This window comes from Thunnus thynnus, chromosome 7, assembly GCF_963924715.1.
Source record: "Thunnus thynnus chromosome 7, fThuThy2.1, whole genome shotgun sequence".
Taxonomy (NCBI): domain Eukaryota; kingdom Metazoa; phylum Chordata; class Actinopteri; order Scombriformes; family Scombridae; genus Thunnus; species Thunnus thynnus.
In genome coordinates this window covers 7,120,992-7,139,768 of record NC_089523.1, presented here as the reverse complement: position 1 = coordinate 7,139,768, position 18,777 = coordinate 7,120,992, and the positions used below count along the sequence as shown (strand labels likewise).

The 18,777-nt window shown below is 39.8% G+C and overlaps 1 protein-coding gene across 3 annotated transcripts in view; it reads left to right on the top strand.

Annotated features, from left to right (window-relative positions):
• The window catches only part of LOC137185717 (calsyntenin-2-like), a 246,500-nt gene that overhangs the window by 162,123 nt on the left and 65,600 nt on the right, over nucleotides 1-18,777 (top strand). For all 3 annotated transcript variants that reach the window (XM_067594044.1, XM_067594045.1, XM_067594046.1), the window contains exon 5: nucleotides 3,321-3,470. In XM_067594044.1, coding sequence (XP_067450145.1) covers nucleotides 3,321-3,470 — 150 coding nt within the window. The remainder of the gene's footprint in view (nucleotides 1-3,320; nucleotides 3,471-18,777) is intronic.

Genomic DNA, 18,777 nt, shown 5'->3' with positions numbered 1-18,777 from the left:
TGAGAAAAGACGTCGGTTTGTTAAATGGGTCGCGGTTACCAATGAAGCAGGACTGGATGTGGTCTGGATGCAGATTGTGCTCTACTGTCGAGTGGGTTATTTGTTTCTGTTGAGGTGCTATGTGCGGCGTTTTCGACATTTTGAAACATTAGTACAAAAAAAAAAGATCTGGCAAAGTGGGCAGCTTGACATTGCTTTTGATATTGTGTGTCACCAAGCTAAGTCTCGAGGAAAATGTGCGGGATTGGTTCTAAATTTCAAGCTGAGGTGTGGATTTTAGCCACATAAAAGGGGCTTAAGTCAAATTGACTTTGACACCAATGACTCATTTCACTTGAAATCAATTCCTATAACTTAAAAACACTTGATCCTCTCCCTAACCTCTAAGTAGAGGAGTCTTGACTGGGACAAGCAGTGTGTTCAGAGGAAAGCCAGACTTTTAGGACACTTTTATTGGCCTATTTAAGGCTAATGTCTGTATGAATGAATGCTTGAAACCTTAAGGAAGGATTTCTGTCTGATGGGTCTATGCAGAGACAAGAACAAAGAGTGAGTTTTCATAGGAAGTAGATAAATTTATGTTATTTATGTTGGTTATACTTGGTGCATCTATTTTTGAAACGGTTTAAATCTCATTTCATGTGTAATAAACTTTTATCATGGCGGATATTTTGTACCGTCACACAAACTCAGCCATCGTTTGTGTCCTGATGATGATATAATTTTAATTATAGGCTAAATTAGGGGGGAAAATATATATTTATTACCTTTAGGGAAAAAAAAAACACTGGGGAGGTGAGAGGAGGACAAGTTCAAACATGGTTGCATCACAAGGGGTTTAATGGAAACATGGTCTTAATTTTGAGAAACATTAACACTAATCAAACAGCTTGTGTGAGATAGAGGCTACATGTCATCTCCACCATGATCTCATTTGTTACAGTGATTATATTAAGGTATCACAGTTAATTTGACAATGATATATAATGATGATCAAAAATTAAAATTAAATACCCATTACTCCCTTAAGCAAACACACACACACACACACATAATAGCAATACACAAGCAATGTGTGCTATGAAATAAGTCAAAAATTCAAGACACATAATACAGTAGCTATATACTAGGGTGGGAACACCGTCCTAGTTATCAACTCACTTCCCCCAAGGCAGTTTAAAGTGTATACTTAACTTTCTTACTTTCTATAGTTTATACTAAACTCTGAAGTCATATAAATCAGAAGAAACAGAAGAAAAAGTACTTACTCCAGTCATAAAACTACATTACAGCACCATTAAGAATGAATTTTCAAGTTTTAGGCATGGTGAGAGCAGCCAGAGTAGCGGTGAATATGGAATATAGAAACATATCTGTTGCACATCAGTTATGACTACAATAAAATAAAGCTCATTTAGCTGGAAAAGCTCACACAGGCATTTTATGACTCCATAAAGTCAGTGTCCCAATCACTGATGACTGAGTAACTCCAGGCTGTTTCTTTTTCACTTATATCACAACAGATTCAGGTTTGTGCTATTTATTACAGAACAAAATGTTCTGCAAAAACATTGTAGTTCATATATTTTGTAATAACTTCTTAAAGCACTGCACTTATTCCACTTTACATGGTCTGTGAAGAAAGTTCTGAAGTAAACGGTCCATTCTACACTGAAGGAAAATGGATTTTAGACTCAATACTAGATCAAACTACACATTAAAGCTTTATGTAGACATTTACCAAATTCACCCTTTTTACAGCAGACATTATGACTTGGTATATTCAGAGAAGCACCGGTGTTACTGAAGACGTTCATGATGGCTCTGTTCTATTCAAGTGTCCCAGTAAGTCATGAACGTGTGACGACATGCACAATACAATACAAATATGAACTTTGTTGACAGTGATTGATTGACAGGTCACCGGTCTGTGTCAGTGAATATGAAATGAAATATTCATCAATACAGAGGAGCATGAGGAACAAATGAAATTATATAAATAGATTAGTTTGATTCAGCAGACAGATGGATTCCATCAACAAATATTTTAGCTGTTTTGTAAACTGTGTCAAAGATTTTATGAAACAAAGTAAAATATTGACTTGTCAAGTAGATTGTATCTGGCATGGAACACCATCTCCATGTTGATACGGTGATATTTATTTCCAGTTGACTGAACAAATGTTAATACTTTTCATATAGCACTGATTTCACTGAGTAGTCCAGCGATGGCCATGCAATCAACTTTATTGATTTATTGTTGTATTTATTGCAGTTGTTGATTATTTAATATAATCTTCATTACATTTACTGAACTGTCGAACAGACTGGAGTCTGAAGAGTGTATTTATGGTTTGTGTAATTATTCAGTCTGAAGACTGAGATATTCCCAAGTACATCAATGCTGTAAACTGCATTTCTTCAGTGGCTCAGCAGCACAAACCATCATTATATGTTGTTGGATTGTTTTCATTTGTCAGTGAGCTGACTGGAACTTCATTTACTCAGCCGCCTTCAAAATATGCTTTTAAAAGTTTCATTATTGTCGTATTTTTCCAAAACAGTCACACAACAATGCACATTACTTCCATCACAGGACTGATTATTTCCTATGTGTCAGTGAGTTAGGAGTTTTCTTGACTGCTGCTAACTTCTCACAGACTCACAGAAGTTTTCGCACTAAAATGCTTTGTGAATTACTCTAAGACCAAAGTCTTAGGAGTCTGGTTAGGACTGACACGACCTTCATCTTTAGATTTCGATTTATTCTTCTAACTGGACCAGGTGGGAGCTACTTTCATCCTCAGGAATGTTTAATACTGCCCCAGGACCCCAAAACCAAAGCAGCTAAACGGAACCATCATACATTTTATTATTTACACCTTTGCTTCTCTTACTGTAACATGTTAACATGTCCTCTGTGAAAAAGACAAGAAACCTCTCATCCCTGGTGACATACTCACCTAAATTGATTTCAGGTGTTTTTTCACTGATGGTGAATCTTGGCACACAGTAATGACATGTTGAAACTAATCACTATATTATAGAAACCAAAACTGCACAGAGTGAGTGTTGAGTTTAGAGAAAGCTGGACTCGCCAATGACAACTGAACTTCTTCACAACCTCCAACCCAACCAGACATTTTATTTACTGACATTTTTATTTACTGGTTTTTGAGGGCTCTCAATTTGCTAAATTGTTCGGTACAATTTTTTGTCATTATGAGACACAACAGAGAACTGAAATGACTCTACAAGACATTCTAACTGTTAAAGCTATTTGGGTAGAATTTGACCGTGAGCGACTTTCTTTCTGCCAGGTAACATCCGGAACACAGAGAAGCTGAGCTATGACCGACAGCAGCAGTACGAGATCCGGGTGACGGCCTGGGACTGCGGCCAGAAGAGAGCCTTGCACAGCGTCCCTGTCCGCATCGACGTCAAGCCTGTCTGCAAACCCGGCTGGCAAGGTGAGCCTTCATCACATATGTATGTATGTGTGTGTGTATGCGCACAAAGATTTCAGGCAGGTCTGGCTGTTGTGTAGTGTTTATATATCCAGAAACACAATATTTGTGTGTGATTACTTGAGTTTGTACAGTATGTGTGTGTCAGCGTGCAAGCCTGACTGTATTGTAGAGCATGTGCACAATGAGCAGCATCGCTGTGTGTGTTCCATCTAACTTCGCAGAAACACAGATGTGATTATTTGCATTACTTTAGTGCGCGTGTGTGCCACTGCTTACCTCTGAAAGTGTGCTGTTTGCTGAGGTACTGTATGAATACTTAATTTTTCTCCATTTGTGCTCATCATACTGTCTGAGTTTCTCCTCTCTCCCCATCTTTCTATACCTACCTGTCTATATTTCTCTGTCTCTCTTTGTGTTTTGCTGTCTTTTCTTTTTCTGACCCTCTCTCTCTCTCTTTTTTTTCTCTCTCTCTCCATCTCTCTCTCTCTCCATCTCTCTCCCTTCTTCCCTGAGGAATTGGCCTGTCAAGTTCAGCTGGTGTCATCAACAGCACTTTAGTAAGAGCAGCGTGACACAGCCAACACGGCTCTTAGCACATCAGAAAGCGGTCATGGCAGCCTTAACAAGGCCCAGAGTAATGCAAAGACAAGTGTCTGTACTGAGTGCTACAACAACAACAACAACACAAACAGCGCTGGAGATAACTGCAGATGCAATTTACACTTGTCAGACAGGGCTGCAGCACATGTGATGAAAGATGAACACACACGCACGTGGCTTCACACGCACACATGCGCAATCTGTGGTGTTCTGTCATTAACAAGGTGATTCATGTGTTGGATTTCTTTGGCTTCCGGCCATTAATCGTCCCGCAGGACGTAATGTTAGCAGGCAGGTGATAAACAGCGGTAAACGAGGACCCCGGCCAACGCACAGTGGCAGCCACCGAACCTTGCAAGAACTTTGAGCTTGTTTGGCTTAAATTCAATCTTACAATCTGTGTTTTTCTCAAAACAAGTGGCAGCACACGCCTGTGGTTTTAGATAAAAATACATGTTTCTGATCTGTTTCAATGACAAGGTCAGGGACTTAAAACAAGACAGAAAAAGCCAAATCAATTCATTTTGCATTGAGACAATAAATGATTCAAGGAATGTCTTGTCTAGTCTAATTTCTCATGACGGGTACTTTTTTGCCGTGCAGTAACAGCTCTATCACACTGGGGACTGATTTTAAGATTCAGAAGAATTAAGGTCACCAAATGAAACAATGAAGGGAAACAAGAAAGAAACAATGAAAGAAAAGATTACAGGGTTTCCGCTTTGTTCTCAGTTTCAAAATGAATATATGTAAGTTGTACCAAGTCACAGTGGCAGTAGTTGGCAGCATGCTGGGTAGTGTTTCCTTCTTTTTGATGTGAAGAGGCAAAATTACAGATAAGGATGATGGCAAGAAACATACAGATACTGTAGACACACAATCAAGAAGGCTACACATAAAAGAAATTTGCATGTCATAAACACACAGTCACACATTTAAATCCTACATTTTCTCATATCAAACACTCTTTTGCGATGCACATATACTACTGGTACTGCGGGTGTACATACAAGTTCAGTGTCTGCACGCAACACACATGCATTCACACACAAACACACACACACACACAGAGCAGCTAAGGCTGCCGTGGGTGTACAGAGTGACATTAACTCCCTCTCTAGGCTCTCAGTGATAATCCTGTCTTTGAAGCCTGTTTGCAATATATTTTTGTGTGTGCATTTCTCAAATTGGGATTTTCAGCACACAATTACTGAAAGAAGATACACGCAAACACAGATACACTCTCCCTTGATGAAAGGGCAGTCGTCCCTATGAGCGTTGTTTGGCAGCGGGGATGGAGGCGAAGATGGAGAGGGAGAAGTAAATGCCACGGCCACAGATCAGAGGATATTTAATAGGGCTAGTGGTTGTTATATTAAAGGGAGGCTACTGTTGGCAGTCTACTGGGGGAATGTCAGAGGCTCTCTCTCGCTCTCTCTCTTTCTCTCTCTCGCACACACACACACACACACAAGATTTGATTTCGTCTGGTAAAAACCAGTAATCTGTCTGTTCAAATTAGCTATGGTCTCTAGCTCTGGACATCAGGGCTCAGCTGTGTGCCTCTCATGACCAATAACATGCCCTTACTTGGCTTGTTGAAACTCTTTTACTGACAGGTATTGACACACATGCACACACACACACACACACACACACACACACATACACAGGCGTGTCTAGATGTGAGCTTTTTTTTCATTTTCTTTATTATTTATGTTGTTTTTTTTACACTGATTAGACAGATTTATGTTTTTTGCAGTATTTGTTACCACTGAACATACTTTACACACACATCATCAGTGATGCCTGGGGTCATCCAGTATTTCGTCTCTTTCAACATCAGACACCTTCCTCCAGGTGGCCCCAGCTTGTGTGCCAGCCATCTTGATGCCTTTTCTGAGGCGTCAGTCATGTTACTGATGGCTCTCTCTTCAGTCCTGTGATGCCAAGGAGTCCTACATAATGGCAAGTAAAGCATCTGCTGCCAACTGTGATGGGCACATATCCTCAGGCCCTCTGGTACTTGCCTACCAGGTCTGCATCCTTGGCTGTCTATGACTTAGTGGACTTCTCCACCTGGTCTTCCCAGAGGACTGCCAATTCCAGCAGGACCACCTGTCTTTCATATATCCGCACCATGCCTGACTTGAGTGTACTCTCTGCGACCGACTTGAGGTGCCTCCCCAAGTCAAGATGCAGTTTGTTGTTCCTAAGGAGGATTGCCCCAAGCACCTGGTCTTGACGCCACTTCATCAAGACCAGGTGCGTCCTTTCTCAGGGCCTACGGACAACAACTCAGTGTATGCTCCAGGGATCCCCCTCACTGGCACACAGTGTTACTGCCAGACCCCAGCCAAAAAGGTTGGATGGGTGGGGAGGATGTTGGAAACCGACTATATTCAGGAACTTGATCTGTGGTGCTTCAGTCTTCCAGAGCTCTGGGCATGTAATCTTGTGGTTGATGGCATGCTCCCATTGGTTCCACCCACCCTGCTGCCACATCCCCACCATCCTGCTGGCATGTACTTCTTCCACCCCTGCTCATTCCTCTTCCTAGACCTTGTGACACCTCTCCTTCCCTCGGGCTCTCTTGTAGGAGGTTAGGTTGTTTGTAACTGTCCATTTAAAAACTATAATGCATTTCTCCATTCATGTCAAGGGTGTATCCTGGATATAAACTGTAATATCCAGGGAATCATTTCTGGATTTATTTGGCCAAAACAGTTGTATCACTGAAAAGATGGAAACTATATCTCAGCTTTGGGATGGTCAAAAAATGAGAGCCAACAGTGAGGAAAGAGAAAAACAAGAAACTATATTCTCACAAACTTTTACCAAAACAATTTAAAACTTTTCAAGCCATTATAATCCATCTATCTATCTTGTTTCTTCATCTCCCTCGCTGTCACTGTCCGCACAGAAACACATACACATGAACATACACACGAGAAAAACTAATAACGGAATGAGTGGACAGAAGGGAAGATAAGTGAGAAAGTAAGCGTGCTGCTATAGTGCCTCTTCATCCGATGGGATGGTTATCAGTATTATTGGTGTAATACAGTTTGTTTCTTACACCACAATAGACACGTTGATGGAAAGCTTTATATGGTCAATCTTACAGCCTTCAGGCCCGAGACTAGCAGTTTGAGAAAACAGTCTCAGAAAACAAAAGCTTCATGTTTCTGCTCTCTTGTTTTCTGTGATAGAGTTCAAAAATATAATTAACCCATACAACTTACTCTTTAAAGTCATAATCCTTTAAAGTCATAATAGTATCAAAAACCCCATGTTTGATACTATTCATGGTTGTCCTTTTTTCCCCGCAATAGTCATTAACATATTTAGATTCAGTAATTATCTTTCTGTGTAGTCAAGAGTCCGCCATTCCCACGCCGGATTCAGATAAGCACAAAGGGTTATAAGTTCAACGACGCATGCAATTTATCTCATTGATGACAGCCTCAATGCTTACTGTTCACTCTTTTTGCACCATATATTAGGTCACAACTAAATGCAAACAGAACATCCTGCTTCACATTAAAAGTGCTCAACTGTCAAAACATGAGGTTCCTTTTATAGTTAAGCAGGCTCAGGAGACGCAATGTGTTTGTCACCATGGTTTCCTTTAATATTCTCTCCAAAGTGCAGTTAAACAGTGTATTTGCTACTCTAACGTAAGCTGTAAATGTTACAATGTTAGAATGAATGGTTTCGTGAGGTTACGGGTGACATGAATCAGCTGGTGGGAATGCTGACTTTTTGGTTGGGACATGCAGCTTTAACCTCAGTCTCTAAGCACGATATCATGTATCTAGTGTAGCCATCAGGTCCATATTAATATATATGTCATCCTTTACAGGGTTCTTGTTTTTATACCAGTCAGCTAGAAACATTACAAAATTCATGAAGCTGTAACAGTAGTTTAATAGCTGATACAGTCTGCTCGTGACAGTTGCCACCGGCTAAAAATGAGAAAGTTGCCTTTGTCTACCTCTATCTGGAATCCATCCCTAGGAATTTTGAGTGGTAAATCTGCCGCCATTATTATTTTAAACTGTACATGTATTATGTGAGAATGGAAAGCTTGACAGACATAGAACTAAGAAGGTCAGGGCTTATGAGAGCCAATTGTGTTAATCAGAAGTCTCGTCCTTTTCAACCATCATTTTGTTTGACAGGGCAGTGAAAATTTAAACCTAACTGTGCTACCATAACACATAAAATATGAGCCAGATCCATTTCTGTCATGTCTGTCCCCTACGACAGGTGGTGTAGTCACACAAACTCACACACACACACACCAATATAAGCAGCGTACACGAACACATCGACACTGACACACAGCTTAGCACGAGCTTTGAGTGACAGATTGTCACACTGATGAAAAAAGTAATCTGCATATTCATATCCATCCTTTGTGTTTTGAGTATGGCCCAAGAGTGTGTGTGTGTGTGTGTGTGTGTGTGTGTGTGTGTGTACAACATGCCTTAGCATGCTGCTTTACCTCTAAACAGCCCCAAATTAAAACTGACCTCATGGGTTTTGTCAGTCAAAGCAATTAGTATGAACCTCATACTGCAGTTCAGGTTTCTAACCTATCAGGGAGTAATTAGAGCACTACAACATACTGTAGGTATATGTTTTTGGTGGTTGCATTTCTTTCACTATTTTTTGTAATGAGACCCCAGGAAGACATCATTATCAGAATATTAGACACTTTTCTTAGAGAGAAGTAGAGTTAAAATATTTACCTTTGATGGTAGCTGTCTTTTATGAAATCTCAAAGATCTCCTCCAGACATGTTTTGTGATGTATATAAAATACTCTCCTTCAAATCATAATTAGTGTCTGATATGGTTTTTCCACAAAAAAGTATTATTACCATTTTATAATCTTTAAAATGACATCTACTCCTTCTCCCTCATTAAAGATTCCAGAATATATGAATATGCAAATATTTTTAATTTCAAAAACTGTTGGAAACAAGATGTCTCCTACTTCACTGTAAAGTCTAGTCTCAGTGTTTGTGCACTGGAGGCTTCAGGTTTCAACAACATAAGTTGAATATTGGAGCAGGATTGGTTTCCAAACTATTTGTGATGTCACAAATCATGCTTGTAGCACCGCCCCTTAAAATTGGATTTTCATTGAGCACAGAGAAACTTTCCACTTTCAGCAGATATATGTGAAAACAGCCTTCTAGTGTTAAACTCTGCACACACATCATTCTGTATAATGAAACTCAAACATCCAACTGTAGGAACAAGAGGAAAAACACATTTTTGATTGGAGGGGGACTTTAACTGTAATACTACTATTCACACATACAAAAAACTAAACATGAATAGATATTGCCTAAGTAACAGGAACAAGTTTTACAGAGTTAGTATAAAAAATATCCCATACCATACTGGTATGATGTCTCTGTTATTCCAGAAAATCAAAATGAAAGACAACCTATTAATATGCACTACCTTTAAGATCATGGAGGTAAATTTGTAGAGTAAGGAGAGCCAGATAAAAAATTAATATCTCTGGCACCTGCAGTGTATGAGATGGGACTGCTCATTAAAAATGCATGCACCACACGTCAATACTACTCATTTGGAGAGAAGGTTTTTGTAAAAAAGTCTCAGACCGATGTCTGCAGTAAATCAGCCTCAAATTTTAAGTATTTTAATTTTCCTCAAAATAAATGTCATCAGATTATGCACAATTTTATGTAAACCTATGAAATGAATGTTATTGGATGGAAAGTGACTGATCAAGACTCACTCAAAATCTCCATCGACATCCATAATAATGACATCGGGGAGGTCATATGTCCTTAAGGCAGAGTCAGGACGGTTAAAAAGATGGTCATCCTTAAAATTCTGAGTGCACGGCAAGGTTTCGACGTGAGGACCGAGATGCAGGGACATACATGGAGATGGAGAGAGATGGAAGTTGTGATTAACTCTGGCAAGGACACACTTCTCTTTAGTCTCGGTGGTGTCTCCAAGCAAAAAACAGACAATCAGACTCATCAACAGTGGTGGAAGCAGTTGTACTAATTAAAACACAAACCAAAGAAAGAAACTAAACAAAAAAAAGCAAATAAATACCAAACAGAACTATGCTTCACTCTTAGACAATACTGACACATTTTTTTTGTATGTGTATGTTAAATTTTGCTACTACTACTAACATTTGTTTCATGTTTTCTCATCCAAACGCATTGTGTTTATCCTTGAGGCCTGTAATGTTCAATTTATTTCCTTTCTCATAAACACCGCTACAGTTCTTGTCCGGTTACCATCACCAGCTGTCCAAACCATTGACAGGAATGTGTGGGTGTACTGGGGCGTCCTCGTGCTCGCTTGTAACACGAGATACAAAGAAAACAGGCACCCACTCATCAAAACGTATTGCTCCATTGTTCTCTGCTGTGATGGTAGAGATCTTCAGGCAAAACAGCACAAAGAGAGAAACAGGCTGTGTAAAAAAAAAAAAAGAGCAATTAACACGGATGAAAGTGCTTGCACTAATTAACACATAGAGCAAAACAGAATCTGAACAAAAAGAAAGAAATAAACTCCAATGTGAAACAATATTGACACACTTTTAATGCACTGTCTGACTGCTAATTTATGAGAGTCAGTGACTCATTGTAACAGAATAATAATCATTTTTGGCAAAGTTAGTGGTGAGTTGAGAGTTAACCACAAGTAGAGAAGGCTCTCAGGCATTTTCTCTCCTTGAGGAAGGGAGCTACACTCTCTGCTCGACTCTCCGGTATGCCATTCCAAGTGTGTGTGTGTGTGTGTATGTGTGTGTGACAGCCAGTGGTCCTGATCTCTGATAAAAGTAGGAAGAGGATGAATTAAATAGTGGAAGAAGAAAAATAAATGGCTCGGCACTTCCCTTTCCCATTTCCTCTAACCTCCTCCTCCTTTCTTGCTTCCCCTCTAATCTCAGACTGAGGCTGTCTGGCTGCTGCTTTAGCACTTTTCATCCCCTTCTGGTATTAGCTTGTTTTCCCTTATTACTTTCATTGTTTCCTTTTTTTCCTTTTGCCCATGTGTCTGTGTGCTGCGTTTATTTCTGACTTTGTTCTCTTTCTTTCTTTCTTCTTTCCTCCATTGGTTTGATTCTTTCTTCTTTACTTTTCTCATCTTGCCATCTGGGTTATCAGCTCGCCCTCATGTTAGTGTTTCTTTCATTCTCTACACTTGTCTGTCTTCTCTGATCCACTAGTTTGAAGTAAGAATCCACTAGTCTCCAGTGAAAATCCCAGTCAACAGACTCTATTCTTTCTCCACTTTTCATTTTTATTGCATTACACCAACCCACACACACACATACACTGTCACAGGGATCAACTCCCATGAACCCTCCCTACGCTTTCCCCTGGTTTCAGGCGGGAGGGATAGATGAATGGTGGCAGGGGTAAAAAGATAGAAAGGAGCCTGACACCCTAGGTTCACCGTATTGTGTCAGAGGAGAGCAATGGCTGGATAAAAAGGAAATATGTGTGTGTTTGTTGGGAGGTGTAGAATAGAGAGAGAGAGAGGAGACAGAGGGAGATGGATAGAAAATAAGTCTCAACACAACTGCCAACAAATTGTAGATAAACCTCGTTCACACATGGGTGTATGCACAAAACACACCCATATAGAAACATGAAGATGGACATAACATAGACACAAACCCACACACACACACACACATCTATGTTAGAGTGATTACTCTCCCTCAGCCCTTGTCTTTCTGTCTGTTGAGATTGGAGTTTCCTTTATAGTGCCACCTCAATGTCAAGGCGACATTGAAGGATCATGATTACAAAGACAAAGTGAGGAAAGGGAGTAAGAGAGGGATAAAACAGCAGGGAATGGCTGGATAGGAGGAAAAACAAGGCAGAAGAGTTAAAGAAAAAGATAAGTTTTCCCTTGAGGGAAAAGGTTTTGCCCAAAGGAGGGACTTTAAAGCATCTCGGGGTCTAGTTCACGCAATGCTCCGTTGAACCGCAAGATTGAGACAAAAGAGCGGTGCTTCGGTCATGCAGTCAGACGCTTGTAGTGTCAGTTTACCAGTTGATCTATAGTTACATTCTGACCTTCACCTATGGCTATCAGCTTTGGATGGTGAGTAGAATACTTGCCCGTGGAGAGAGAGGATATGCTGGAGGGCTTACAGTGTATATCCCAACTAGCCATGGATTCCTGCGGGATCCCCCATGAGGAGATGGAGGATGTGATGTCTCTGGTAGCTCAGTCTGCCCCCACGAGCAGGATGAAAAAGAAGGTGGAGAAAAGAGAAGGTAGAGAGTTTCCCAAAGCATCCATAACTGTTCATATGAAATTGCTCCTTTAACCTAACAGTTCCAATGTCTCCACTTTAAACACCCAGGATTACATTTTCATTTTCACTCAATCCTCAAAAGGGGGCAGAAGAATTAGAGTTACACAAGACAAATTGGGTTCTTTTAAGAGGTTTCTCTCAGCAAAATTAGAAAACGTGTAATTTCATTAGAAACGATCCCATTAGGCTTTATAATACTACTGTAATAGAAATATGTTCCTGTCATCTCGGGTGCTGAACAGACCACACCTGTAATTTCCTGCTCTGGAGGCACAGTTATGCTGTAACATCTGAGATGTAGTAACGACAAATGATATTTATTATACCATACTGATTGTTTGGTTTCACAGCCTGCAACTTGGTTTAGCTCACTTCACTCTGGCTGCTCTCATCTGCCCATTTTCAGCCACAACAGGCAAGTTTTCACCAAAAACCTCTACAAACCCATTGTACGCTGTTAAATAGGCAACAGTTTGCTAACACATTTGTGATATCACCTTTATATAGTGATAATATGTTAATGTTGTATAAACCTCTACTTTTATCTAAATTGGAATTTTCTCCAGTCATTGAACTCTCAGGAAGGAAGAAACATTCCACTCCCTTCCATTTTGTCTTTTAACATTTTATCTTGTTTTTCACTTTTCTCTCAGCCGCCAGCTTTTGCCAGCCTCATACTCCAATAAAACAAGTAAGAGCTCTCCATGCACTCAAGAATGGAAAAAAAAGAGTCTCTTGTATGGCGCACAAAGCATGAAAGCATTAAAATGAATGCTTTCGGGGCATTGTTTGGGGGGGAAAAAAGAGAGAAGGACAGTCAGGGAAGAAGAGGAGAAATCAGAAAGATGGGACTCTATGAAGTGGAGGGTGATGGAGGAGGACAGAGGTGGATAGGAAAGGAAAGGAAGGAAAACAGGAGCAGAGTGCTCTTTTAAATGGAAATTGCCTCTCCCACTGATGGCTGGGACGAGTAATGACGACCCCCCCCCCCCCCCCCCCCGACTACTTGAACATGGTGTCAGCATTTTTACATGCGCACGCCCCCCCCCCTCACACACACACACACACAAAATATTCACATAATCATCATCCTACACGTTCACACATCTCATACACATTAAAAAGCATGCAAGAACCCACCGATGGCACACACACTCAGTCTCCCTCACCCTCCAGAAACAGGGAACAGCGAGAAAGTGTGATGATGCATCATTTTCTTAAGCACCTCTATCCATCTTCCCTTCCTCACCATCTCTCACTCTCTGCTTTTCACACCCTTTATTTGAAGGAGGAAGGTGGAAATGCACCTCGGCTGCATGTCTGTACATATACAGAAGCGGATACATACACTCTGTACATGTTTCTTCACACAAACACAGAACACCTGCGAAAACACCTGTCAATATCACATTCATATCTGTTGTTGAGTCTCTCATAGTCAAGACAAAAAGTGTGAAAGCTAAAACAGTCTGTTCTTCAGCAAGGTAGGTTCCTGATAGGTTAATATTAAGCATTAGTGCTTACACAATCACTAAACAGCACCATGTCCCGTATAGTCTGTTGGGAGAACTGAAGATTATTATACCCAAGTAAACATTTTCATTGACGTATCATGAAACTGTTGCCAGAAACTCATTCAACTTCTATCTCTTTTCATATGTAGGTCACATCAGAACATCAAAACTCACACACACACACACACACACGCAAATGTCTCCAATGATCACATCCACAGTGAGGAGTTTGTACATCTGCACTCAGCACCACATGGTCGTTTTTTTTTTTTTTTTATGTCTGCCTTGCTTCCTCCGCCTCTCTCACTCTTCCTCTCATATTCACAAAGAGAGGAGCTCTTGGGCCCGCTGTGTGAGTTCTGTTCAATGTACTGCAGGCAAGCACACAACTCAATAGAGACCAGATAGCTACCTATTAAACCCACACTGCTTTTAAGACAGCTGGGCTTTAGTGCAAATCCGTGTGTTATGGTGTCTGTGCATCGGCAGCGAGTGTATGTGTGTGCCGTCTGGATTTGAAGGTCTGTCTGTTTGTACGTAGACATCCGAATCGCATTGTCTAAGTACTTTCTGTGTGTTTTTTAGCTCGTGTGGCACCTGTGAGTGATAGTCAGCAGCAGCAGGGTCCTACAGAGACTCTTAAATAGGACTAAATTATTTAGTAGGGACACAAGTGCAGCTCAGCAGGGGCCCTACAAGATTAGAGGAAGCACTGCTTCATACATGATTAGTACTGTAGGCCGGAAAACAGACCCTTTCATTATGGCTTAGTGTGTATGTACAGTACAAAGACTCTCTGCCAAAGTGACAACACAAAACATATGGGAATCAGATGATTGAGCATTACATTATAAAACTAGACAGATTCTGTGTGTGGACTTGTTGAACAGGGCTGGAAATCTCAGGTTAACTCACAACATGATACTAACATGATATTTTGAGCATGATCACAATAGTATCAGATGCGACATGATGAGAATCTGTGATAAAATAATCTATACAACACATGATCTCTGTAACTGAAGAGGAAAATGTACCCCTCTAAATCAAACAAGAATGCAACGGTGGAAGAAGTATTCAGATCTTTCATTGAAGTAAAATCAGCAGTTTAAAAATATTCTGTTACCAGTAAAAGTCCTTGACTGAAATTCTTACTTAAAGTCCCCCTCCAGTCAAAACTGTGTTACTCCACTCGGATGTTTGACCTTCACGGAGCAGAATGATGAATGTACAGAAGAAGGCTGTTTTCACAACTACTTTGGAAGCATATTGTTGACACTGTTGTCACTGTGCAACTGAGAATGAACTTTACAGTGAAATAGGATACTACTTTTGTCCAGGAGTTACAGTTATATTTACACAATTTGCACATTTTTAGATTCTGGATTGTTAATTGAGGGAGAAGGAGTAGATATCATTTTAAGAATATCTAACCGGGTACTTGATTTTTTTTTTTTGGATAACATGGGATTTTTGAGTAAAAGTACAGAAGTATCATCAGCCAAATGTAAAGTATCAAAAAACATACTACAGCAGAATGACCCCTCTCAGTGTTATGTTAGTGGATTATTATTCAACATGTGTTCATATGTACTTAATATTTTACTGTTGGGTAGTTTAATCAATAACATTATGTTTATTAATCTGATCACATTTTTTGTATGTAAAATCTGAACCTGCATAGTAACCCTAGTTGTCACTTAAATGTGGTGGAATGAAAAGTACAATATTTCCCTTTGAAATATACTAAACTAGCACTAAATTAAAATATTCAAGTAGAGTACAGTACTTGATTAAATGTACCTACTTTCATTCCACTACAGCAATCAAACTAGTACTTTATTCACTGTTATAAAAAACCTTTAATTTCAGAGTTTGAGACAGCTTAAATGAAACCGTCTCAACATGATTACTATGTCGTTATTCCAACGTCAAGCAGTCATAAACTGGTTTTGAGAGAACTGCATCAATGCTTAAAAGCTGCGGGGATGGCAACAGATGGGGATGGATGGTGAAAAAGAGTTGGCATTGTTTTTATCTTCCGGAAATCAAAAGATTGAAGAAAGGTGCCATTATCAAGTTTTTTTTTTGTTTTGTTTTTCTTTTTGTTTTTTTAAAAGAAGCAGAGTCGAGACATAGATGTGTTTCTTTGTTTTGTCCCAGTAAACACACTTCAGTACAGTCCAGTGGGTTTTTGGCAAAGGACCCTCTCCATTTTGTCGCTGCAGCATTTCCCATTATTAAAGATAAATGCCGCTGCCAAATATTTATCAATGATATGAGGCAATTTTTATGGGCCTTATCTAAACACAAGCTATGAAATGAGTAAACAGATTTTTTTTCTTTGTGTTCTGTTCGTTTTCTTTTCTTTTTCTAAACTGCCCATATTTTTACTTCAGTGCTTCTTCACTGTTTCAGCACCCTCTACCTCATGTCTTAGCATTGAGGGGAGTCGTGTCTCAAAAAGAAATGTGTCTTTCGTTGTGAAAGAACATCTGCTACTGTATTTGGTCTTGCAATTTGTTTTCATGATATGCTGCACCCACGCTCCTTGTAACTCATTTGCCTTCCTACCAGCAAACCCAATTCCTCATTATATTTGAGGGCTGTGCACGGCACACCTTCTGTTTTCATTCATCATCGACTTCTGTTGCAGGAGGGTCACTGCTGAAAAAAAAAGTGCTGAAATGGCCCCATTACCCAATACTTTACAGTAAACCTGTGTGTTATGTGCATCGATGTGTATGACACCCAATACACTGACCTTTCAAACTTACTGACAAAAACTGATCTTGTAGTTTTTATCATGGAGGTCATTAAAGTAATGTACAGGGAAAAAAACATATAAATATCATAAATGTTGCATTTGGAGAGTATGCCCTCTAAGAGCATTGTCAAAATCTTGTCACTCTTCATTCTTTATTCCTCCTGGTTAATACAAAGGGAATTTTAATGTTGTGTTGGCATAATTGCTAATAAATGAAGAAACTTGACCATTAGTCCAATGCACTCAAAGATACATGAAGAGACTATGGCTGTTGTTAGTTGACATGTAATACACATGCTGGCAATGATGGCAGAAATTCAAAGAACCAAAATACTTTTGGGGAGTTGAAAAAGTTTTATCTTGATGCATTTGTCCCCCTGACATGCAGGAGTGGAAATCATTAGCTGCAGAGTGGTACTCTCCCATTCTTTTAGGAACCTATGTCGATCAACCAGACATGTCAATCAATCTTTTCTGCTTGGGCATATCTGTTGGCCCACTATACCATTCCAGTAACATTAGATATTGCAAGGTAATGACATTGCAAAGCAAGTATTTCCTACAGACCATAACAAACTTAGAGTCCATAGCCATGCTAGCACTTCTTTGAGGCTTTATTTAGGCACAGTGTTGCTTTGAGCTAAATGCTAACAGCATGCTAACATTGAAAAATGTTAACAAATAATGTTTATTATGGTTTTGAAATTCAAGCCATCCAATAGTTCTCAAGACATTTCATTGTGAACCAAACAAATTCAATTCAGTTAGGAGACCACCAAAGTCATTAGGATACATCTTCTGGCAACCTTGAATGTCTAAATTAAAATACTAAGTTTTAGGCCAATACATGTAGTGGATGTTAAGACTGGACCTGGACCTCATGGCGGTGATCGAGGAAAAGTCATTAACATTAATTATCTAGGGACGTTGAGTGCCTATACAAAATTTCATGGCAATCAAACCAAACTGGTGGACCAACCAGTCAACTGACATTGCCATCCTTGGAGCCACAAAGCTAGCATGGCTAAAAACCAGTGGGATAAGGAAATGACACATGAAAAGTGTCAGTAAATTCTATGATAGGCTGATTCTCTCTTCCTCATAGAGGTCAGGCTGGCCAGTCGATGTATGAATATGTAAATTCTGCACTCTGGCAGGAGAAAGCCTACAGTACCGCTTTGTATCCATATGTCTGAAGGTACCAGGATTAGTGAGCGGAAGCTGTTCACTGCCCCCTCCAGACAAATAGAGTTCAGGTGTTCACTCCATGAGATTAAAAACTATTAAGAGGTGATGAGAGTGAAAGTGTCTTAATCTCTCCTCAGAGTCAGCACCTTTCAATATCCTTCATGTTTGTCCAGTGCTCTCTAACCCATAAACCTTAATAACCCACTTCCAAACTCAACCCAACCCTTCCTCACATATCTATATGCACACTATGTCCTCAACCCATTACCTCTCATTTATCCCTCCATGTTACCTCACTCCTTCCCCTGCATCTTTAACCAGGCTCTGCCCCGTCCTCCTCTTCCTCTCTATATGTGGAGCCAGTGTCGATGTGGTATGCTATTACCAGAGCACCTGCTATACCTTTTCACCAACCTGAATCTGACACGTGCCGTGTCATTCCTTTACTCAGCATGGCATAGTAAAACCAAAGGGCAGAAGACAGATTCAGCAAATACTGAACCTGTTAACTATTAATTTCTGCATTCATTTTGAGAAATGAGATCAATTACTGTAATAGAAGAAGACTATTAATGAGGAAGTTGACAGTTTCTTCCAGCATCTACACTGTATTTTATCTTATAATCAACACATCTGTTGATGTCAACACATCTCAATATTGCTGGGAAATGTAGTATTGCTTAAAGGAATGATTCAACATTTTCTCAAATAATTCAGATAAATTTAGATGTGAGAAGATGGAAACCATTACTATATCCGTGCTTATATTCAATATGAAGCAGAAACCAGGAGACATTTAGTGTAGCTGAGCAATAAATACTGTAAACGTGCTATACTTTGTTTGTTTCATCCATACAAAAACTGAAGCGTAAAAACAAGTTTTAAAGCAGTT